General features: G+C 42.6%; 2 protein-coding genes across 8 annotated transcripts in view; one reads left to right on the top strand and one right to left on the bottom strand.

Moving 5' to 3' along the window:
• The window catches only part of dtnbp1b (dystrobrevin binding protein 1b), a 29,858-nt gene extending 14,142 nt beyond the window's left edge, over positions 1 to 15,716 (top strand). For 2 of the 5 annotated variants that reach the window (XM_034600247.1, XM_034600248.1), the window contains 3 exons: positions 8,321 to 8,488; positions 13,050 to 13,193; positions 13,545 to 15,716. In XM_034600247.1, coding sequence (XP_034456138.1) covers positions 8,321 to 8,488; positions 13,050 to 13,193; positions 13,545 to 13,885 — 653 coding nt within the window. In that variant the 3' untranslated portion in view covers positions 13,886 to 15,716. Of the gene's footprint in view, positions 1 to 4,720; positions 5,001 to 8,320; positions 8,489 to 13,049; positions 13,194 to 13,544 lie in introns of those variants that run through there. The other 3 variants (XM_034600245.1, XM_034600246.1, XM_034600249.1) reach the window with 3 other exon arrangements.
• Positions 15,717 to 16,556: 840 nt separating this feature from the next.
• The window catches only part of jarid2b (jumonji, AT rich interactive domain 2b), a 105,567-nt gene continuing 98,618 nt past the window's right edge, over positions 16,557 to 23,505 (bottom strand). Inside the window, exons 9-19 of one of the 3 annotated variants that reach the window (XM_034600235.1) lie at positions 23,243 to 23,335; positions 22,953 to 23,071; positions 22,773 to 22,843; positions 22,558 to 22,672; positions 22,304 to 22,409; positions 21,844 to 22,026; positions 20,823 to 20,953; positions 20,377 to 20,563; positions 19,443 to 19,550; positions 19,178 to 19,262; positions 16,557 to 19,144 (exon numbers count right to left, since the gene is read on the bottom strand). In XM_034600235.1, the coding sequence (XP_034456126.1) occupies positions 18,993 to 19,144; positions 19,178 to 19,262; positions 19,443 to 19,550; positions 20,377 to 20,563; positions 20,823 to 20,953; positions 21,844 to 22,026; positions 22,304 to 22,409; positions 22,558 to 22,672; positions 22,773 to 22,843; positions 22,953 to 23,071; positions 23,243 to 23,335 (1,350 nt within the window). In that variant the 3' untranslated portion in view covers positions 16,557 to 18,992. Of the gene's footprint in view, positions 19,263 to 19,442; positions 19,551 to 20,376; positions 20,564 to 20,822; positions 20,954 to 21,843; positions 22,027 to 22,303; positions 22,410 to 22,557; positions 22,673 to 22,772; positions 22,844 to 22,952; positions 23,072 to 23,242; positions 23,336 to 23,505 lie in introns of all 3 variants that reach the window. The other 2 variants (XM_034600237.1, XM_034600234.1) reach the window with 2 other exon arrangements.

Here is a 23,505-nt window from a genome sequence, read left to right as displayed (position 1 = left end):
CTCAAGGTGGTGTAATTGGGCATTTCCCTGTGTATCGAGTCTCATCAGCCATGTGGTGTCTTTTTAGTATGTTATAAGTAATAATTTGTGATGTTGTATCCTCTGGTGTTCAGACTGTGCATGACTTAGCAGGAAGAGAAGCCCTCCTACTGAGCTTTGCCCAACATGTTGCTGTACAGTTGCCTGGTTACATGTGTAACTAGCAGAGCTGGTTTAATGTCTGCGTGTTTGACTCCCACTCAAATTAGAGGATTGGATACTGGGGGACAGAATTAAAGAGAGAGAATGTGTGCCATCGTGAATCATGTGGACCGGGCAAATATTTAACAAGCTCCTGACTGTTACTCTGTTCTCAAAGTGTCTGCATCTTAATCTTCAGAACACAGCTTCAAGCATGAGAAGCGTAACTGAAGATCGCCACTCAGCATTTCCAACACACCAGATGTACGACTCAATAATATCTTGTATTCAGTCACATAAGCAGTAAGTGTAAAACTCTTCATATTACTGCAGTTTTCTCTGTGTTTTATTATGTTACTTTCCTCACGATGTAGCCCCCCCCCCCATCAGATACTCATCTGCTTGCTGGCTCTGGATGCTTGGCACATGGTTACAGTCGTGATTACACATGAGTGGACAAATGTCTGTGCTGCAGCCCTGAGTTTTGGGACAACTGGAAATACGACAGCTGCACAAATATGAACAAAATAAGCCAATAAAGCAGATTAGTTTTTTTTTTTTCATATCGCAATATTAAACTGATTATATTTTATAACTTTGGGTGGTATTTCAATCAATAATAATCAAAGCTGACAAGCACTTTTTAAATTGGTTTTCATTTACACATCCGAGATCTGGGGAGAGAGCCACAATAGCAAAGCACCTCTGATACACACATCAAATAACAAATTAAAACCAAACTTTCTAAAAAAAATTTAACTTGTAACAGTGTGACAAGAACTACTCCCCAAAACCCCAGAAACCATCTTTGCAAAACTTTGACTTTGGGTAGAATGTTAACCTGAAAAGTGAGTAAAGGGAAGAGAGTGAAGAAAAACCACAAAACCACAGAGAGATTAGTTTCCATCTGTAGCTGTGCAGTCAAGTAAAACATGAGGGGAACACAAAGTTTGTAGTAAACTCACACCCACACATGTAGTGCAGAGCGCATTTCACTTTGTATAGTCTCAGCAACACAGACCTATATTTTATATTAGATGCTGCAGTCTAACCACAATTCACAAGACATTTCTAAAGCAACAGTCGTGTATTCAAAATCATATTCTGTCTTAAATCAGAGATTAAATGGAGTCGAGCAGTGAGGAGGATTTTGTGTTCCTTTCCCCTCTGGAATAAAGAAAGGGGAAACATTGGGTTCATCCAATCCCCAGAAGCCTTCAGGGACCAGACGAATCTCATCCACTGATCCGAAAACTAAAATGACGGTCAACAGATAAACATGACTGACACAACTTGAGGTCGAATATATTTTCTTTCAACAAAAAATACAGACTTGATGTGCAAAGACCTTTAGTGTTTAGTTTAGCTGACATACATGAATGTTATATTTGATAAGATATCCTTAATGCAGATGACATTGTTCTGTCTTCTGTTTCCCAGCCTTTATTGGGTTCCGTGTCTTTGTCTTCCGGTTTCTTTTTTGTTTCTTTCCTTTTCTTGATTGTGGTCAGTTTGGGGAGGAGTGTGAAGTCATTATAACACCAACAGAGTGACTGCATGCATGTGTTTGCTATGTGCACATTTAGTTTATCCTGCAAAGTGAGTCCTGGGACTCGCAGCAGCCAGAAAGCCATTACAGGATAGTAGGGATGCAGATAAATGACTGGATGGGTCATTCTACACTGTTTAGTTACACTTCAGCCACAGTAATGACTCACTCCTTCTTTGTTCTATGTGTAATGTGCCGGTGCATGCTCGAGCTTCTTTCATATATGTACAAAACTAGTTCATTCAGTCCTCCTGGAACACACAGTTTGTGTATCATTTGTCACCTAACGTGCCAGTTACTGGTGTGTGTGTGTGTATGTGTGTGACAGAATGATAGAGAGGTGATTGTGTGTGTGTTATTTACAGCACGGGGGCTGCCTTTAGCGGAAACCTGAGCACTTGAGAGTTATAGCGAGGCGGACAGAATCTAAAAATGCCACGGCTGAGTGAGCGGGGCTTAAGAAGAAGAAGAAGGAGCAGAGTCTGTCTCCACTGTCAGCTCTGCCTCTTGGTCTTGGGGCTCGGCGCTGCTGTCTCAGAATGAAACATTAGGCCTTTATAGGCAAACGGAAACAAATCCATCTGAGACCAGACAGCTAATTTAAAGTGACGGCTCGAACAAGGGGAATTTTATATCAGATATCGAACATTTGATCTGTGTGGTGAGGCAGTGTGATGTAAAGTGTGTGAAACGGTTATAATGAGATTGGGGGTGGATTGTTTGAGGCGTAATCAAAATAGAAGAAAAAAACAAAGATCATTTGGGCTCATGAGTGATTAGTGTTATAGTTTGATCCCGGCTTGAAAAATGCCAGAAACTGTTTTGTTGATTAATTAAAACGAATTGAAATGCTGAGCAGCGTTCAGACCTTAAACATAAACATACTGCACTTCACTTTTCGGGGGATTTTCTCTAACAGGCAGATGTCACAATGCCCCCGTCTCTTATTATCTCTTTCTCCGAGAATGGCACATGTATAAAAGTTCACCCCTCCACAAATCCTGCATGCAAACAGCCGTCCCACTCTCACTCTGTCTCTCTGTGCACTGCTCTGTCTTTTTCTCTCGCATATACAAACAGTCCCCGAGGACCATCACACATCCAACACTGTCTGCACACAAACACTGGCTCTATTCCCGGGCCTTTGGCCGACCATAATGGCAAACTGGTCAGGGAGTCCACTGATCCATCCATCCAGCCATCCTTCCATCCATCTATTCATCCATCCATCCAGCTATCAAAGCATCAAAGTAATGTACCACTACTACTACTACCAAGTCAACCAATCAATCAACTCAATTTTAAATTGTGTAGCTCATATTCACAAATGACAGATAGCCTCATAGGGCTTCACAAGGTGATGAAAAACTACTAAAATAAACTTTTTAGCAGGGAAATAAAACTTGGAAACCTTAGAGAGAGCTGCATGTGAGGGATCCCTCTCCCAGGAGGGACAGAAGAGCCACATCAACAAAATAACTATATTTACAACATTAGAAAAAGGCAGTGTCCATCACAATGAAGTGTATCAATGTTTAAAGTATTCATACTAAAGAAAATGAAGGGAGCAGCAATGACAATTCTAACGATTGAGGTATTGCCAGTAATGGTAGTATATGCGAGTAGGCATACTGTATATCTAAGCAATCTAGTTGTCATCATAATCCACAATCAAGATGTGGCCGCAGCCGCAATCCTGTATCTGCAATGATAGAGAGTAAGGACTCAAGGGAAGAAGTCAAGTCAGTGACCTGTGTTGATGAGACATGAATGTGTTGAAGAGGAAGGAGGAAAGAGAAATTGCACGTATCATGTGACCTCTGACAATCTAAGCCCGTAACAGAATAACTAAGGCTGCATCCACACTAATAATCTTCATTTTAAAACGCATGAACTCTGCTACAGATACGCTGTGTGTCCACACTACTCTGGGCCTTTTCAGGCGTGTTAGGATTTGGATTAAAACTGATGAGCAGCCAAAACACTTGTGTGGACAGAGATCATTTTAGTTTCCAAATGAAAACGTTGTATTAGTAGTAGCATGTAGCCTCTGAGCTCGTCCAGTGTAGACCTGAGCCAGCCTTAACTGTAAGGTTCAGTAAATCAGTGTGGATCAGCTCTGCAGTGACTTGAATTAGCTGCTGATGACTTCTACAAATACAGTCTGTATTCCAGTTGGAAAAGGAGGCTGTTAGCGTTGCTTGTTATCAAGTATGGTCACTTAAATGAAGTGTATCAATTCCCGAAACAAAATATTCTCTGTACTTAACGGATCTCGCCAAACAAAATCCTGAAAAAGCTCTAATCAGCACTTCCCGCCTGAAATAAAGTCTCAAACGGCTTCAAAGAAATAAAATTAGTTCCTGTTGTAAGTAAGCCCCCAATTAGCGTTGCGCGCACAAAAGAGACGCGGTGACCAATCTTGTATGACTAACACTTAACGCTAAGATTTGCATTTTGGCTGTGGGAGCCGAGCTGTGAGAAATTGAGTCCATTTAGTCAAATCTAAAGCTCTGAAGCTGAATCGTGGAGACTTGAATCTGCCTGGATGGCTACTTTTCAGCTGCAGACACTTCTTTTGGGTTGGTCTCTGCGCTTCTATATATAGACACACATTTACATAGGGTATAAAAGAGCATTCACAGTTCTGCTTCTGTTTCGTCTTCACGCACGCACACAAACTCACACTTGTAAAGTCGGCAAATCAGATGCAAACTGCAGTTTAATGACAGAGTTCTTCTGCAGGAAAATGCTTCTCTGCTTGTTTATTGTGCCCGGATGCGGAATTGGTATATAGGAACCAGGTGCATGATCTCACACACACACACACACACACACACACACACACACACACACACACACACACACACACACACACACACACACACACACACTCTCATACCAGCCTATTTTCTGTGGGTTCTGCTTCCTGTGTTTTTATAGCACATATATCTCACATACCTTTCTGTTGCCGCTGAAAACGGATACGAGAGTAAGCACATCAACAGTCTCATTTCACATCGATCCGTCTGCACAAACAGTCGTCTGAACGAGCAGAACAAGATTATCTCATATTATTGATGTCTTTATTTTATGTCCTGGGTTCTGGGTCACACGGTGGAGAGGTGAGGAGGACACACAACACTTTGTGAGTACATGACGACTACTGACACAAAGATCTGTGAGGAGACGGTTGCTTTTCAAAAAATGTTTACCCACATGATGATTGCAGGAACAGAAACAGTGAGTAAGACTGCAAATACAAACTCAGGTAATACACTGGAATTTATAGTTCATGTTGTTTTTTTAACATAAAATACAATGATGTTCTTTCATTTGACGTCATCTTTGCAACTAACAATACAGTTTCCATAGCTCCTATGAATCATCACCAGATGATTATACGATGCTTGTGCTCACAATTTATTATGAATCATCGCACAAGTGTGCAATCGGCTGCTTGTGTGAAGTTGTGCGAGTATTTGTGTGTTGAAGTGTCTTTTCAACTCTTCCTGTGCATGCACGTGAATCTTAGGGTCTGTTTAAATCTGTATAGTAAGTGGGTAGAAAGTGTTGGAGCTAATGACTTAAGACATCCGCACAAACTTAATCCTGCAGGCTAAATGATGAGTGGGAGCTAAAAATAGTCCCTGAAGCTGCAGTAACAAGCGTAGCAGGATATGGTTATCTGGTAGACGAGGAAGAAAAGACCCCAAGAGAAGGGAGGAAGGAGAGATTAATAAATAAAAGAGGAAGCAGGGAGGGAGATTTATATAAGACAGGTGGCTATATGTTCCAAAGAAAGATAAAGACTTAAACGTAGAAAGTGAGTGTTGAGTGTTTGAAGGGGATCTGAAATAAACTATTCCTGTAATGTGAAGGTTAATAAGTTCATTCATGGACCTAGATGAAAAGAATCTGACACATTTATGGAGCTGATTTCTATGAATGTGTGCGATATGGTGCAGCTTGGTCGGATTTAAGGGGCCTTGGCGGAGGTATACACTCTCCTTTTTTCTCTTTCTCTATGAACCATGTGGTCGAGACATGTGACTCTCTGGGACTTATGAGCTGTTTTCATGTAGATTTGATGGAGAGAGGAGGGACAGGTTTTCACATTCAGACGAGCAGACACACACACAGAATGACACACACACATTCAGCAGGTTCATAGTCTAAACAAATAGACAGTGCCGGCTAATAATGGATTTGAGAATTAGATTAGCCAATCTTTCTTCCTCACTCCGTCTGGATCCCCTGTTACTAACCCCTCACAATCTGAACAAAGCCTCCCTGAGGTTTGTAATCCAGTAGAGCAGTCTCTACAAGACGCACACACACACACACACACACACACAGACACACACACACACACACCAGCCAACAGCGAGAGAAGGAGAGCATTAGGAGGGAAAGATGAGAAAAATCTGGTTAGTCATATTATGAAGATAAATTGGACACTGAGTGAGGAGTGACACAGTCACACACACACACACACACACACACACACACACACACACACACACACACACACACACATCTCTCACTAATGATAAACGTCACACTAACAGCCCTACCAGCCCTTGGAGACTTAGAAAATAAAAGCTCTCTCTCTCTTTCTCTCTACCTGTGTGTGTGTGTGTGTGTGTGTGTGTGTGTGTGTGTGTGTGTGTGTGTGTGTGTGTGTGTGTGAAGACGCCCGCTCTCTGATCCGACTGTAGTTAACACTTCTTGAGCAGTGTATCATATTGAATTTCTTTTTATGATGAATTTTGATATTGATTTTGTGGGAGCTGGTGTTCGTGGAGAAAAAGCAGAGAATGGTGTAGAGGCTCTGGTTTGGCTCTGGTAAGACATTGTTGATCATCTACTGACTGACCACTGTTACTGGGAAACTTTCTTCTTTGTTCTATTGGATGCTTCCAAATAATCAAGAAACCAATGCATTTTCCCTTTGATTCACGTATGCATAGTAATGCTGGAGAGAAAAAAGTTCAGCAGTAACTTTTCCGGATTCACTTGACCCTCAAGAAGATTAATGCAAGATGCAATATTGTAGTTACCACATGTATTTTAAAGGTAGTGACCAAAGACCAAAAACCAGCAATGCTTGATCTTACAGACTTAGAATCTGCTTTAAACAGTGGGAAAATTAACAGATGTAAATTCATGTCTTTTAAAATCAACATACCCTAAATGTGATGTGCATTTTGTCCACATTAAACCAGGATACAGGTCCGATCAGACATTTTTCTATGTAGTGGCCACAGTAGTTAGTGTCAGCGAGTGGTCTTATATAACGCTGTCGTCTATCAGAGGGAGCTGATAGAACTAAAGAGACAGCCTGTCCGAGACTCCAGGCTGCACACGCACACAAGAACAAGAAGAAGCATGCACACAAACTGAGAGCCCTCCTCTGTCTGCAGGGTCGCTTCTATCGCCCGTCTTTTCACTAAGCTCCTCCCACTGCTGACCTGTCCACACAGACACTTTAAACTGACCAACACAGTCTGCCCCAAAGTCGTGTCTGGGCCAATCAGGATCCAGCAGATGACTTGTTAAAGCCACAAGTCACATCTAAGAAAAGACGGTCAGCGTATTAAATTTGCTTTTTATTTTTATATGCTACCAATAGATGATTTGCAGAGGTTCTATAAAAATAATTGCTTATTTTAAATAGTAAGAAAATACAAGAACATGTAATTTTGCAGAACTAAACATCATCTATCAAATGGACCATTTTAACCTCATGTAGGACAAACTCAACTGAGTGACTGTAATCTGTAAATTCAACAAAGAATTTACAGCTGAATCTCAGTTATATGTGATGTGGATTTTCCCTTTTAATGCCACAGCAGGAGGTGAGGCCTGGTTTACTGAAGTGTGTGAGGCACATGAGGGATGTTTGAGGGAGACTTCAGTGAGTGTGAGACTCACAAGAAACAGTCGTGAGTTGTTGAGACTCAGGAGAATCGCAGGATGTGTGAAGATGTGTTTGCATTGAGCTCATCATCTTTCTTCAGTAAAGGTTGTTGCCTTGTAGTTTGTCCTTATGTCTGATGTCAGAGTTATTCATATCAGACCACAGCGCATTTCATAGAAGCAGCATTTGGATTCTTTTTGTTAAATTAAATTTGTTGGGGATTAATTAAAACTTATCTAAATTAAATTACTTCTTACTTTATTTGCCTGTTGCAAACAGATTTGTATTTGCATCAGTTAGACCTTGAGCCGAAGAAGAAAATACTGAACCTAAGTCGTTGTCAAGGTTTTTCATTTATTTTGGATGTAACTAGGAATATAAATTGGATTCGAGATTTTGAGTGTTTGTAGAAATCGTTTAGTTCTGTGGAGTTTGCGTCTCTCCACAGCTCTTTGAAGGAACACTGTCAGTAACACATTCCTCATTTCCAAATGAGTCGAATTCTTTGACTTCATGACTCTTTTCTATTAACGCCACTGCTGCACTTTGTTACAGCATTTACCTTTTATTGCATATTTGCATACCCCCTGTGGCCACACGGGCTCTCTGTTTAGCGAAAGTTGCAGAGTCTTGCGTTAAAAAAACTTTCTTCTTTTTGTGGTTTGCAGTGGAGCTGGAAGCGGAGCACCCGCAGAGAGTGCCCGGGGCAGAGCAGGGAGGGGTCCCGACCCCCCAGGTGAAGCTGAAGGAGAGGCAGAAGTTCTTCGAGGAGGCCTTCCAGCAAGACATGGAGCAGTACCTGTCCACTGGCTACCTGCAGATCGCTGAGAGGAGAGGTGAGGAGGGGGAGGAGGCCCTTGACAGTGATTGTATTCTCGCTCTTTGATCGTAGTTAAACTGCTTGAAATGAAGCATTTCTTGTGATCTCATGCCTGCAGAGGGAAAAGGGGAAAAAACCGTTGAGGAGTTATTCAAGGGTGAATGCAAAAGCCATCCAGCATTCAAACAAATTAATTCCAACGTCTTGATACCATCAACCGAAGCCTTCACACTTCAACTGCATATCACCAGATTGAGCCATAATAGCTTTCTGCGGCTCCACACGCCCAGTGCCGGAGCCATTACTTTGAAAAATGCTACCGTGCCACACCGATGTATTTTCCATACAGAGGCATTTCTCTTCCACTGGGATCGTAACAGAATCCTTTTGCAGTTTACTCCGTGCGTTACTGCCAAATGTCTTGTGCTGAAATTCCTTTAAGGACGTGCTGAACAGAGGGTCTGCAGCAGAGATGTACTGGACTCTTGTAGTAAAGTTTGTAATGTGATTCCTCTTCTTCTTTGACTCATCTGTCTTCCCCCCTTAATCCTCTGGAAATGGCTTATTAGAGCGGATTGTGGAGCAGGAAGGAAGGAGGAGAGATGGAGAGACATAAAAACAGAGAGGGACAGACTTGCTTTCGCTGTCACTCACATTTTTTTGTGTTTTTTAATTAACGCCCACAGCGAGAACAAGGACTGAGTTGCAGTGAGTGAAATATTCAAGCTTCATTATCCAAAGACGTGTCAGAATCATGTGTGGCCGCCATCCATTCATAGTAAAAAACAGACAGTGGAGATGTTTACGTTCAGATTTCACACTTGAAGTGATGTGATTCACAGGAAGAAAGCAGCATCCACGGCAGGCAAATTCAAATTAATCACTTATAAATGTGTGAGTGTTTGCAGTGATTTACAGAGGAGGCTGCTAACACTGTTACTGTGGTGGAACATATCTGAAAATGTGCATATTGTGTGAGAGATGAATGACGCAGCACAAAGAGACTTTCCGTTTGGAATCAGGATGATAGGAGCCTGACGAATCAGAGAAGGTTGAGTTGTGATTAAAAAGACACAAACAGCAAGCAGTTGTGTGTGTCGTCGTTTCCAAGCACCTCCGTTTCTGCCCATCCAGACTAAATACGGCCCTGGAGTTTTCAAACTAAAACAGGGCCAACAGCGTTTCCTATCTTCTCAGTTATAGCGCCTCTTTGCCAGGCGAATCCGTACCAAAAACTTAGCGGATGTAGCCTTATTATCCTGCACCTACAAATCTGTACAGCAGGGCGGCACCACTGCCTCAGCGCCTAATCTTGAACCAGTTCTTTGTGTTTCAAAGCGTCTCTCAGCCTGAAAGACATGTTCAACTCCGGAATTAACATTTCCCTGATCTAGAAGAAAGAATCACTTAAATAGGGATTATTGGGACCGTCAATACCAATAAGACCAACCAAAACATTGTGACCGCCATTTAAAAAACCCGTCTTGTGCCCAAATGTACGTTTCCAAAGCCGGGAACCACACTGGAAAAGAGACTCCGTAGTTCGCCGTTGTTCAGTCTTCCTGTTTTAGGAGACAATGCTGGCGAATGCTGGTTGAGGCTGCCAGTGCTGGCACAGTGACCTTTCCTGTAGGATTTTCCTCCATTGATTCAGGGCCATGCATGTGCAGCTGCTTAGTAGAAGGGCCAATAGGAGTGCCCTCTTTCTGAGCCGCCCTGTGATTGGTCAGAGTCTCACCCGTCACGCACCTGATTTCCTCACGGTTGGAAATGGAGCCCAGAGGCAGCGTAGAAGTCTCGTTTTCTCTCGGATCACTTGATTTACTATACGATAAATTGAAAGGTTATTATGGAACCTTTACTCAATGAGACGATCTGCTGCCTAGCACAGCTTTAAAAGGTTCAAAAGTAGAACCATCCCTGAAGCACCAGGTTCACCTCGGTCAAAGAGGGTAAGAGAGAATAAACTGAAAGGAGAGAAAAAGCTGTGAGCCACTGAGCGTTGTGAAGCCAGTCTCAAGGGTCTTATACATATTCTCTCTAACACACACACACACACACACACACACACACACACACACACACACACACACACACACACACACACACACACACACACACACACACGTATGTATTCTCTCTGCAATATCACTGTGGGCAAAAACAGTCCTTCCCAGCAGGGGAACCTTTTAGGCAAGGTCACAGTTGGGCTAAAAGAAGAACATGTTGGAGGCAGTCACATGGAAAAGATGCTCTCAATGCAGTGCTTTCTGGAGGCTCTCACAACACAACCATAGTGTGTGTGTGTGTGTGTGTGTGTGTGTGTGTGTGTGTGTGTGTGTGTCTTTATTTTTGTTCACGTGCTGGAAACAAGGCCGTCATCTGCGGCTGACAAACTGAAAAATCAACATCCCTCCGTACAATGTGTCATGAGTGTGAGTAGCTGCTGCTGCTGCTGCGTGGTGGTTAATTGCGGAGCTGACAGGAGAGATGAGGAAACGCACACGAGACGAGGATGCTGCACACTGGGAAGTCATTAACGAGCATTAGACGCCAGTTCCTCTAGGATGTGTCGCAGAAAACCCACCACAGCTGACTCCGCGGAGAAAGAGAAGGGAGGAGAAGAGTGTGTGTGTTTGTGTGTGTGTGTGTGGGACTGAGTTAAATACACATCATCTCCATTATTTATGCATTTTATTTGTTCAGGGTTTTGTGTTTATTTATTTGTGTTTTTTTAAATATGTGTAAAATACTCATCTGCACATTCAGATTAATTCTCAAGGTTGTTGCATCTGAAAAACGTGTGTGTGTGTGTGTGTGTGTGTGTGTCTGTCTCTCTCTCCACTCTGTTTGAGTGATGATGTGTGTGTTGCAATGTAAAGGACGGGGGGGGGGGGGGGGGGCAGTGTCCATTTGAAATAATCTTCCCCTTCTTTTCTCTCGCTCTCTTAACTCTTCACTCTGCTCTCCCTCCTCGTGCTGCCCTCCTCTGCTCTCCTCATTTCCTTGAGGTACGGTAGCCAATGGCTTCTTTTCTCCCTGCGGTGCGCCGGCCAATCATCTCCCTCCTTCCTCTTGTGCTTCCAAATCTGCCACCCACCCCGACCCCTCCCCACTCCTTCCCCATGCCCCCCTCACGCTCCTCTGCCTCCATCCCCGCTGTCGCACTGACTTGGCTGTTTGTGACGCATGCAGCTCATCATGATGGTGAACATGGGGGGGGGGGGGGGGGGGGGGGGGATGTATGCTCCCTGTGCAAGGTGGTGAATCCAGGACTGAAGTAGTTCACGTGGTGGTTGTGTATAAGGGTTTGTAATGCTTTTCTGTTATATGCTGCTTATTTTCATATAGCACATTGACACAGATATTAGACTAAATCAGAAATCGTGTTGTTTGAGTCACATCTTTAACTTAACTGAACTTAACTCCCCCAATACATGTCAGAGGTAGAATGGCACTCAGTAGAGTTCATATCCCACCGAGGCCCAACAGAGCCCCCATGAAACCACATTTAAATTCAGTAGATGAGTTTTTTTATTTGTATCTGCACCAAATCGACTCATAAATCTTAGTCCCCATAAACATTAATGATTTTTTTTCATCAAGATCCATGAAAATGTTGAAGAAAGTGACAAATAAATCCTGGATCCACCCCCTGATCCAGATCCAAGCCTAAATCTTCTGTTGCATTTATTGTATTGTTTTGTTAATTACCTCCATCAAAAAGTTTAAATCCTCACCCCTGTCTATTGGTGTGTTGGCTGGTTTGTATGTTTGTCAGCAGGATTACGCACAAACAACTTATTTCAGTGTGGATCCGGACAAAGGGAGGATCCAGGAATTTCCTCTCACTTTCTTTAACATTGCAAGATGGAACGTTTCTCAACATTTTCATGGTTCATGAATAAAAGAAATCAGGCGTTTTCAGGGAACTGATGTCTATGAGTGTGTGAAATTTGTGTTGGGCCTTTGAGGTGTGTGATCGACTGAGGCTCACCTGGACCTTCATCGACCTGGTGGGTCCAGATTAGGATTAAACTCTTCTTAAGGGTCATCCCATGATTTTGAACCTGCAAAATTTGAATTTTCTTTCAGACGACTCTATTTCTCTGAGCCACTGAAATCTGTCCATCGTTTTTCATGTCTCTCGTCTGTTGATGTACATGAGGACGCTCACCACGTCCGTATGTAATCAAGAAAGATGTTGTAAGAGGTATAACATGAATCTCCAGTAGAAGTTGAGGACGTATGGTGACTTATTATTCTTTCTGTGTACATGTTGGCCTGCTAGTATTTAGAAAAACTTGTAAAAAGGAAAACCTATTAAGAAGTTTATTCCTACACACATTGACACCTGCCGGCCCATTTTCTGTGTTCATGCTTTGCTGAACAAAATGTTTTATGTGCACAAGCGTGTCCATGTCAAATGCCATCCAGCTTGAATGTGCTCATTTGCTTCTGCTTGGCGAATTTTTGGAATAAAAAACAACAACTCCCAAAGCACGTCCCCTCCTGGACTCAGCTCCTTGCTGCCGACCTGTGGACGCTCCTAACCTGTTGTCCCGTGTTGTATCCAGAGCCAATAGGAAGCATGTCCTCCATGGAGGTGAACGTGGACATGCTGGAGCAGATGGATTTGATGGACATGTCTGACCACGAGGCCCTGGATGTGTTTCTGCACTCGGGCGGGGAGGACAACAGCGCCACTTCCCCCGTCACAGGTAGGTGGACGCTCACAGGAGAACTAAAATAAATGTATGCAGCTACATCTTTTCAAACAATGAGCTGAAACCGTAACATGTGACTCAGAAGATTGAAAAGCATAATGTTTGGATGTGATGCCCCAGATGTGCATGTCCACATCTGTTGGTCTCGTTACTGAAATCAGAAATCCAGAGATCTCTGCCTGTCTTTGCACTTGGCCTGAGAAAGCAAATTAATAATAATGGAACGCACCTGTACTACGCTTGTTTGAGACACCTCAGCCTCCGTATTTACCTGCGATCCGACCAAATGCTGGTTTGTGTCCTTTTGAAGTCTGAATTCATCTGATCGACTCCTCTTTCCCTCAGGTCCGGATGTGGAGACCTTCACCACAGAGATCTGTCTTCAGGTTCCCACCCATGCTGAGCTCCGCCACAAGCTCTCCTCCCTGTCGTCCACCTGCACCGACTCTGCCAGCCAGGACACGGAGGCCGGGGAGGAGGACGAGGAAGACGATGAGGAGGAGGCCGAGCAAGGAGGAGGAGGCGGTGGTGTCGGAGGATCCGGGGGAAGAGGAAGGAGAAGAAGGCCGCCGGTAGTGGTGACCCTGGACGAAGAGGAGGTGCACCCTGACACGGCGCTGCTGGACACGGCGGACCAACAGGAGCAGACCAGTAAAGACTGTGAGGAGAGGGGGCTGAAGGTTTGAGGAGCGTGGGACTGGATTCAAACACAAACACACAAACATGCAGAGCTGCCAAATCACACACTACACAACATTGGCTTCCTTCTCAAATCCCTTTCACACAACAGAGGAGAAAACATCCAAAGGAAAACACGTTGAGGTTGCACTAACTGCCACAAACTGAACTGCCTTAAAAGACCACTGGGGTTTCAATTTGAATTCAATCTTGTAAAATAGGTTTGAGTTTCCTTAAGAATAACAGGTTGAACAAGCACATGAATAGTTTGGCCTGGAACTTATGAGTCAATGGGAAAATAAGAACTTTAAAATCATCCATGTGTCCTTTTCAGGTAACGCCACGTATTGATACTTCAGCATACATGTTTTCTTTCATGTGGTAATTACTATTATATATTATTTTTTATATGAATGAACAGTCCCTTTAAACACAACTGATTTTTTTTATCGATCAAGATCCATGAATTGTTCTCTGGGGAAAAAACACCACATTATTTCATAGTGTTGAAGAAAGAAAATAAAATTCTGGATCTGCATCCAAACTTGAAATGGTTCTTCTCTGACCTGCTGCATCCGGCCACTGAGTTTCGTAGCAATTTGTCCTGTAGTTTTTGTGTAATGCTCCCAAATAACAAACAGCAATTATACCAACCCTGCCAGCTTTAAGACATTTTATTTTTTCCAAGTTGCAGAAGTGAACACATTTTCTAATCTATAAAAGTGTATTTTATTTTGGACTTGTAAGTTATATGCCTCTGATCACTTAAAGGATTCATTCACCCAAATAAAAACCGTGACCCAGGGTTCGACGTGTCCATGTGCGATTTCTGTTTTCTTTCTTTCCATAAACAGTGTCCTGTTTACTCCAAATAATGTACAGATCTATTATTATTTTTTTGATATTTCAAATACTGGGCTTATATAATCGTAATTTGGGTGAATTGACCCTTTAATAGAGAAAATGCTGAACAGTTAGAACAGGACTTTATCTGCAGGGGCCACATGGATGATTCTTCTCCTTCCCTGACTTTATGGATAAGCTGAATCCCCAAAGCTTCTTGCATTTGCTCTAAGTGGTTTATGTGCAGGATTCTGCAATATTTGAAATGTGCACCACAAATTAGATGAAACTCCTGTGGCAGTGGAGCTGATCAACATGGCAGGAAGTCACCTACACACTTTAAAAGGTGACGGGTCGTCAGGTGCCAGGATAGTGATGATTTACCACACACACACACACAGACACACACACACATGCAGGAGAGTTCCCCTTTGCCATTCCTTGAAACCCAGATATTTCCTTCTGAAGAGGGACCAAATCCATGCACGGACCGTGTGCTATGCACTGGAAAACACAGAAGGTTTTACTGTATCCAGATCTTTTTGTTTTTGTACAGAGATGTTGACATTTGTATGATGTGACGCCGTTACTCTCTCCCTTTCCTTTTTTTCCTCTACAATTTCTGACTAGTTGGTAATAAATGTTTCTCCCCCGGCATTGTTTAATTTTCGTCTGAGCGTCTCAGAAACAAGTTAAAGAATGAGATGTGAAGCAGGATTTAGGGTTCAAGCGCGTTAACGGTCCCCGAGCGCTCACTCTTGATTTATCCTCCTGCTCGAGCTCTTTAAGCTGACACACACACGGCGAGCGAGGGAGGGAGGGATGGAGTTTTCAGTCGGAGTGGAGAGGGGGTTTGAAATACAACTGTTTTCTCTGTGGGGAGCATATTTCACCGTGTATATACTCATCATTACAGTTAAATGTTCTTTTTTTAAACTGAAAAATAAGGAAAAGCAATATGAGTGTGACAATGAGTAAATGGATTTTAAAGGCTGAGTGTGTGTCGGTTCATTGTAAAGAGTGAATAAGAGTAAATGATCTTTAATTAGGCTGATGAAGAACTGCACGATCCTCTGATAGCTTCCATGTTACAGTGTGTGAGAGGAGCTCCTCCAGCTCCTCCAGGATCCTGCGCCTCCTGCTGCTTCCTGTGGAACACGATAATGTCACGGTTCAGTCGCTTTGCATCTTTTCCATCTGCAGATACGTTTTCTCGCTGCAGGGTCCTGACATTTGTCTTGTTGTAAGAGGGTTCGTTCACCCAAATCACAACAACACATTTCCTCACTTCCATGGATGTGTCTGACAAACGCAGATCCCACAACAATCACAGTGTGAAAAAGATCTAATCCAACAGAGATGTTTCGATGACTTTTTACATTGAAACTTTCTACCAATGGATAAAGTTTAGAGCTAATGGATGGATGGTTTAGTCTGCTTATTATTTTCTCAATAGTTTTCCAGGACGACTGAAAAAATGGATTCATCACATATTAGAAGTTGAAACCAATTAATAATGTAAATTTGTAGGTACATTTTCAGCTCTTTATTAGACATCACAACAGTACGTACATGAATTGCTGTCACTTGAGAAAAAAAACCTCAGTTTTTCCTGAATTAAGGTTATTTTATTAAAAACTGAGATTTTTTCCTAATGAAAAAAGAAGGTAATCTCGTTGATTTATGAGATTAGATTTGAATACCCTTACGTACAAGGCAAGAGAAAAGTATTTTTCAATCAAGCTAAACTTCTGCTTCCATGAAATCTAAGTGTAATGATCCTGTTGAAACCATTGATTCTCATCGTCCGCACACAAAGAGACACACGACAGGTTGGAAAGAAATGACAGTGAATTGTCGGTAAGTTTTTATTAAACCTTAAGTACAAACTGCAAAAGTAAAAAACTGTCAATATAACCAACATGAGACTCTCTTTCCGAGTGGAGGGAAAGGCCGAGATGCGGCACTAATAAATTAAGTCACCAGAGACCCCACTGTGAGCAAGTATTTTATACTGTAGAAAATGGAAGAAACAAAACAAAACAAAATCAATAAAAACTGAGAAACAAGACAGAAAAAAAAAATCCCAGAATAAAATATATTGTAAGGCCATAAAAACTTGACAACCACTTTTTTTTTATGTTGAAAACACCCGACTTGGTATTTCATTAAATAGTCCTAAAACAGTTCAGTCTTCTGCGAGGGACGACAACCAACAAACTGGATTATAGGATTTTTCCTTGACAGTCACCACTGGCAAGCTCAGTGCAACATGAGTAGCTACTACATTTTTGTTGAATTTTCAGTAATGAAAATGTAAAAACCCTTTTTTTTTTTTTTTTTTAGTGAACATATCTTTTTTTTCCCTTTTCTTTAAAAAAGTAAAGCTAAACAAACAAAACTAGGTTGGGGGGGGGGGGCAGTCGTCGGCTACTCAATATCTTCTTTCTTAGTGATATAAGCAGCACTTAAACATTTTATACACGTTTACCAGAGCAACCCTGTAAGCATCAAACTCACACGGATGAAGAAAGGGAAAATGTAAGGCTTTTTCTTCATCGAGCGCACGCCTCTGGAACTTTGTCTCTCTCTCTCTCTCTCTCTCTCTCTCTCCTCTTTTATTCCTTCCTTCCTTCCTTCCTTCCTTCCTTCCTTTCTTTCTTCCTTAACCCCAGAAAAAGGCTCAAGTATTTAAAGAAATTTACAGGATTATGTACAAAAAAAGTTGATGTTTTGTTTGTGTTGGACTTTATCTTCTCTCTCTCTTAAAAAAAAAAAAAATCACTCAGAATATATCTGGAAAAGGGAACAAATGCAAAAGCCAAAACAAAACCCCATAAAAGACAATTAAAGAAAAAAAAAGAAAAACTTGGATTCGATATTTCACATTTAACACTCGTTGACTAGTGGCTCTACTCGAGATAACACATCAGATTCAACAAAAGTAAAAAAAAAAGAAAAAAAAAAAGAACACAATAATAATAATAATATAATATAATAATTAATGTTTACTGGTACAGATGAAACAAGAGGACTGGAAGAATGGAATGTTAACACGATTGCACATCTAGAACCAGAAAAGCCTGAAAAGCTTTCCTGCCCTGTGGGGCGGGGGTGCGCGAGCGAGCCGTTCGCCAACAGCAGGCGCCGCCGACCCCCAGGTTTTTAATTTTTGTGTTGTTATACAGTAATGATAACAGCACCAATAAAAATGGATCTCCTCGCTAAGTATCAGGCACGGTTTTCACTCGCTTGCGAAGGAGGGATCCCTCCATGCGACCAGGAAGTGAGGTGAGTGGTGACCCTTCACAGGTCAAAGCAGCTGTAGCTCTGCCCCCCCCTCCCCTCTCTCACGTCCACCAACGAAGAGAAAAAATCCACAATGACGACAAAAATAAAAATACACAGAAGACTTCTCGCAAAAAAAACAAAAACTAGAAAAAACAAAGCTAAAATTCAGAATAGAACTTGAAAAAACAAAAGCCGACCAACGATAAACCAACATCATCGTCTTTCAAGTTTTTACCTCGCGTCACCAGCACCCCTTTAAAAACAAAAACACACAATGCAGGAGCTGCATCACGACTAAAATCAATAAAAAAAGAAAGGACTCTTCTTCCTCAGAGCGAGGACAGGGAGAAACTTTGGGCATCTACTCGATATCATTTTCATATCAGAAAAAATCAGGGAGGTAAAAAGAAAAAAAAGGTCCGCCTTATCATTCGTCCCACGTTCACAGTCGAGTGATGCACGATGAGAAGAGAGAGGGGGGGGGGGGGGGGACTCCGGAGGGTTCAGTCTCTGGAGGAGGTCGGAAAAGAGGGGATGCAGGAAAATGGTAAAGAAGGGTGAAGGGACGCATCGAGTCTTCCTGTGAACTTAATGCTCGTGATGCAGCTGAGGACAACATCAGGCGGGGGGGGGGGGGGGGGGGGGGGGGGGGCGCGGGGGGATCTAAAATCATCCAGAATAAAAACAAATTCTTCTTTCACACTAGTGCAAAAAAGACAACTTGTTATTCTTTTTTTTCCTTTTCTCTCTTTCCTTTTATATAAACAAGCCTGTCGTACTAAGGGGGGAGGTGAATTTTAATTTTTTGGGGATGAGGGGATTTTCCAGAGCTCAAAAACAATCGATTTTAAATATCGGAGCGGTGGATTGATAGTAATCCTGCTTTAGGTGAAAAGAAAAAAATCATTGGAGAGGGTGTGAAGGGGCCGGACGTGGGCACAGCGCACGGGGGCGGCGGCGGCCATGTCGCAGGCGCCCGCCTCAGGACACGGCTGCAGCCTTGGGTATGTGGCTGGAGGACAGACGGGACAGGGACACCTCCACAGTGGCGCGCTTCCGGGGGCCCCGCTTGGCCGGCGATGCTTTGGCGGGGCTCAAGCCGAGACAGGGTTCCCCTCCTCCTCCTACTCCTCCTCCTACTCCTCCTCCTCCTCCTCCTCCTCCACTGACCACGACCCCAGCACCAACGCCTCTGCCGTTCTTTAACAGGGCCCGGCCGCACACCTGGTTCACCAAACTGTTGATTTGCTCCTAGAAGGAAAGACACAGGTTTAAAGAATTAATCATGTGCATTTTGTTTGTTTTACACCGTTACAAGAAAGTACATGAACTCTGTCATGGTGAATAATCTACGAGCAGTCTGATGTCTCCCCCAGCTGGACGCAGAGGGAAGTGCACCACAGCAGAAGCCAAGCTGCAGCAGCAGCTCACCTCATCGTATCGGTACATCATCTTAAGGCCTCTGCAGGACTTGTGCTTCTCCACATAGCGCAGCGCACACTCCAGACAGAACACCACGTTTTCCGTCTCCTGAACCACCTGGAGACACAAAGCCAGACACAGACGTTTATTATAGAAACCAGACCCGCGACTGGGAATTCTCCTACTGCTGAGATTCTGTGGTGGGAAACATGATCAATAATTTATACGTATGTCTTATACTCCTACTTTATCATAACAAGAGCAAGTTAGTTTGTAAGTTTGCATATAAAACAATGTTATGGTGTTAAAGTTGGTACAATTATTGTAAAATGTCTCATTCTATCATTTGGTTTTCATACTTAATTTTTCTGTTTTCTTCATTTGTTGTTATTCCCGGGCATAATGCAAACTTAAAAAAATTGTAGTCACTATTGCATAATGGATGATTTCATGAATAAATACTTCAGTGTTTGAACAAGTTCAATTTAAAGCTTTTTGAGCTCTGACCGACGTGTGTCCAGATTAAGATCAGTTTCAAATTGGTCTTGTTAGTAGTTTTATTACATTGTTTTAATATCTGCATCATAAGGAAGAAACTACAACTCCCAGAAACATTAAACTATGCATGCCACCAAGACAACTTTCTTAAAAACTAAAAACACAAAGTGTGACGGAACATAGTTAAATAACAGTAATAAGGCCTCAAATTCAGTTTATTGAATTTTTCACTGTTTAAGTCGAAGCAGAAACGCTGTATTTGTGACTTCAAACTTTCTTGAACTCACAAACTTCCCTAGAAGATAAAATCGGACTGTGTTTGTTATCGTGTGGGACTGAAGTAAAACACCAACACGTATCCAAACTGACACTACAGCAATTAGGAATGCAAGTGGTCACATCTTATAACCGTAGTGTGTTAAACTCCTCCGCTCTCTGCTCTCACCATGGACAAGTAGCAGAGATGCTGACAGATCTGGCAGCGTCTCTCTGAAGACTCCAGTGCCAGCCACTTCCCGCGGGGCTTCTTGCGGCCCTCGCCGGGCCCGAGGCTGCCGTCGTGCGTGCCGTAGCGAGCAGAGGAGAGCAGACCTGCCTTGTAAAGTTCCTGCCGTTGGTGCATCTCTATGTTCCTGTTGGACAAAAACGTGCACGCTAGGTTAGAACACACAAAGTAAAACCTTTGCTGTCAGAACAGGAAGTGTAGACTATAATAAAAAAAAAGAGAGAGGAAGGGAAAGCATGAATATACAGGTCGGCTGCTACGTTTGATTTACGTTTGATGTGGAAATGACAAGTTTTCACCTCCAGATTGAATTATCGTCTTTTGAACAGTTATATCATATTATATATAATATGCAGTAATGGTTAGTATGCACTCCTGGATCCTACCTGAGATCTTTGAGTAGGGAGGAGATGGTGGAGAGGAGAAGGCCGTTGTCCCTCTTCGACTCGGCCGTGGCGATCTGGTACAGTAGCTTCTCCATGGAGAAGGGTTTAGCAATGCGACGACATTTCAGGTCCTGCAAGAAAAAAAATCAGAACAGATCAAATTCTGGTTCTGTAAATCACCAACAGACGATTTCCTGGTGGATTTACATGTGCTATTTATTTCTAATAACAAAAACATGTTTTTTCTCCCCCAACACAAGTCGTGTGATTAAAACTAATTTGCCTCAATGTTTAAAACATTTAAATACATATGACAGATCTGCTCCAACAGTGCTGATAATACCTTAAAGTGGGTTTGCAGTGTAACTGTGGACGCCTGTTGAGACTCGTATGTATTGAAGGAATTAAGTGTATTTTTTGATTTGTGATATAGGGATATATAAATAAAACAGATTTGACTTGACATTCTTCAGCGTCGTTTATTGTAGTAGTTTGTAAATGAAGATATTGTGGTCACGGGAATGGGATGGAGGGATCACTCTCAGATGTCGCCAGGCATGAAAATGCTCATTATTTGGAAGTATACTGTATAAATGTCATATTACTCCTGAGTAATATTACTCCTTAATCTTTGCTGTTGCTATGCATATGATGGTATGGATGAAGGTTTGTGTTCTTTCATCACTATAGTGGCCATAAACCTGGCAGAGCTATAATGAGGTCCGGGCTCGCTTGTGATCACAAAAGAAAGAAAATCTAAATTCACCTCCCGGGGAAACTTCCTGCCACAATTACTCCTCAGTTCAACACACCGGCTGATTAGAGAATCAAGCTCTATGCTCTAGGTTCTCTTTTCAATCAGCTCTACATAAATCTGAGTTTTAACTGCCAGTGTTGTGTGGAGTCAAATCAAATAAAAAACATTCTCCAGAAGCCAAACACATTTGATTTTAGATATATTATTTATAGATACACATTTTGTTTTCCACATGTGCACGTCTTCCTTTATTCCCATGCTGACCTTTGCAGCCTGGTAACCCAGGTTCATCCAGTGCGGCGTGGCAAAGTGCACGGTCTCCGACACGCTGTAGCCACAGCACACCTTAGAGACGAAGGCACCGGGGAAGCAGACCACAAACTGGCCGCTCCGCTGGACCGTGCGGTGAACCTTGATACCTTCACGGCACAGCACCTCTGGAGAGATCTGGAGGAGGAAGAGAAAGGTTTTACTTTCTACTTTATTTTTTGAGGCATTTCACTGACGGGACAGTGCAAGCGTGAAATGGGGAGAGAGAGAGAGAGAGAGAGAGAGAGAGAGAGAGAGAGAGAGAGAGAGAGAGAGAGAGAATGGGGACAGACACAGAGCTAAAGGCCGGGTTAGGTTTCTCATTTGTTAGCACAGGGATTCAAACTTGTGGTCAATGCATGACAGATAAAGATGGATTGTACATAACAATATGATAAACAGAGAAAACACTGACCATGATGTTCTTTTCCAACATCTCTAGTCCTGGGGTACCATTGGCCTGAAGCAGTGTATGGACCACCTTGTCCAGCTTAGCCTTCTCCTCAGCAGGGACAGAATACCTGTGGGAGGAAGATGCATAAGGAAAAATAAGTCAAAAGTTTTTTCAACTGGCTCTACTGGCTTTTGATACATTAAAAACATTACATGAGAATTTCAGGCAGATTTTTCATTGTGATCTTGCACAAAAAAATACCAGTGGATACTCACCAAATGCAATCAGCACCAGTGTGTAAATAATCGATATATGGAAGGCGATTTTGGTCGCGAGACCAGCATGAGGTAGAAAATACCATGCCAATGTTTAGCCAGGGAATCGTCACCCCTGTGGAGAAAGAGCATTGGTTATTACTCACTGTAGATCACACAGACTGAGATGCAGCTTTCATTTTTAGTTTTGCAGCTGAATTCCCACGTGTCCTCACCAGGCACAGCTCCCAGATGCCTCAGAATGGATCCAGAGTTATTGGGGAGGACAGTGAGGTTCCATCCATGTCTGAGGTAGAGAGAAGACAAAAAATTATAATTTCTAGGATACTAAACAATACCGTGACAAGATAGTTGAGTCAACAGTGACAGAGGTGGAAGGTCAAGGGGCGACTTACTTTGAAAATGGCTCTGACTTTCCTGTGGGGAAACCACTGCCGTGTGTACTGGTGTCCACCTTCCCACAATGCACTGCCACGTGGCTATCTCTATGCTCCACAATGCTCCAGTACTCTTGCTGCAAGAAAGAAGAAAAAAAAAGGAAAGCTGATTAGCTGAAGAATGCATGAAACACGGTGCAGGTTTCAGGTGATAATTCATCTGAGAACTGACGTCATACATTTCAAGCCAAGCCACTACAGGCCGTTTTAGTAACTGCGGTTTGATAAGAAAATATGAGCGTGCTAACCTCAACCTCCGCAGCGCCCGGTTCCTTGTTAAAGCACATGGTCATGGTGTTCCGGGCTATCCTGAAGAAGTTCGTCAAAGACACCGATTTCCCCTGAAAGCAAAAGACATTAAACATCATGAGTCATGTTGTGTTGAAGGAAACTGAGGGGAATGAGAAAAAAACTCCAGACTCTATATTTATGGTCTTCCCTCATGGAACAACTATAAGGGATATGAATCGAGTGCGAATAAAAATGTTCAACGACAATAGTGCTGGACAAA

Source organism: Hippoglossus hippoglossus, chromosome 11, assembly GCF_009819705.1.
Source record: "Hippoglossus hippoglossus isolate fHipHip1 chromosome 11, fHipHip1.pri, whole genome shotgun sequence".
NCBI lineage: Eukaryota > Metazoa > Chordata > Actinopteri > Pleuronectiformes > Pleuronectidae > Hippoglossus > Hippoglossus hippoglossus.
This window is presented reverse-complemented; position numbering and strand designations above follow the sequence as displayed.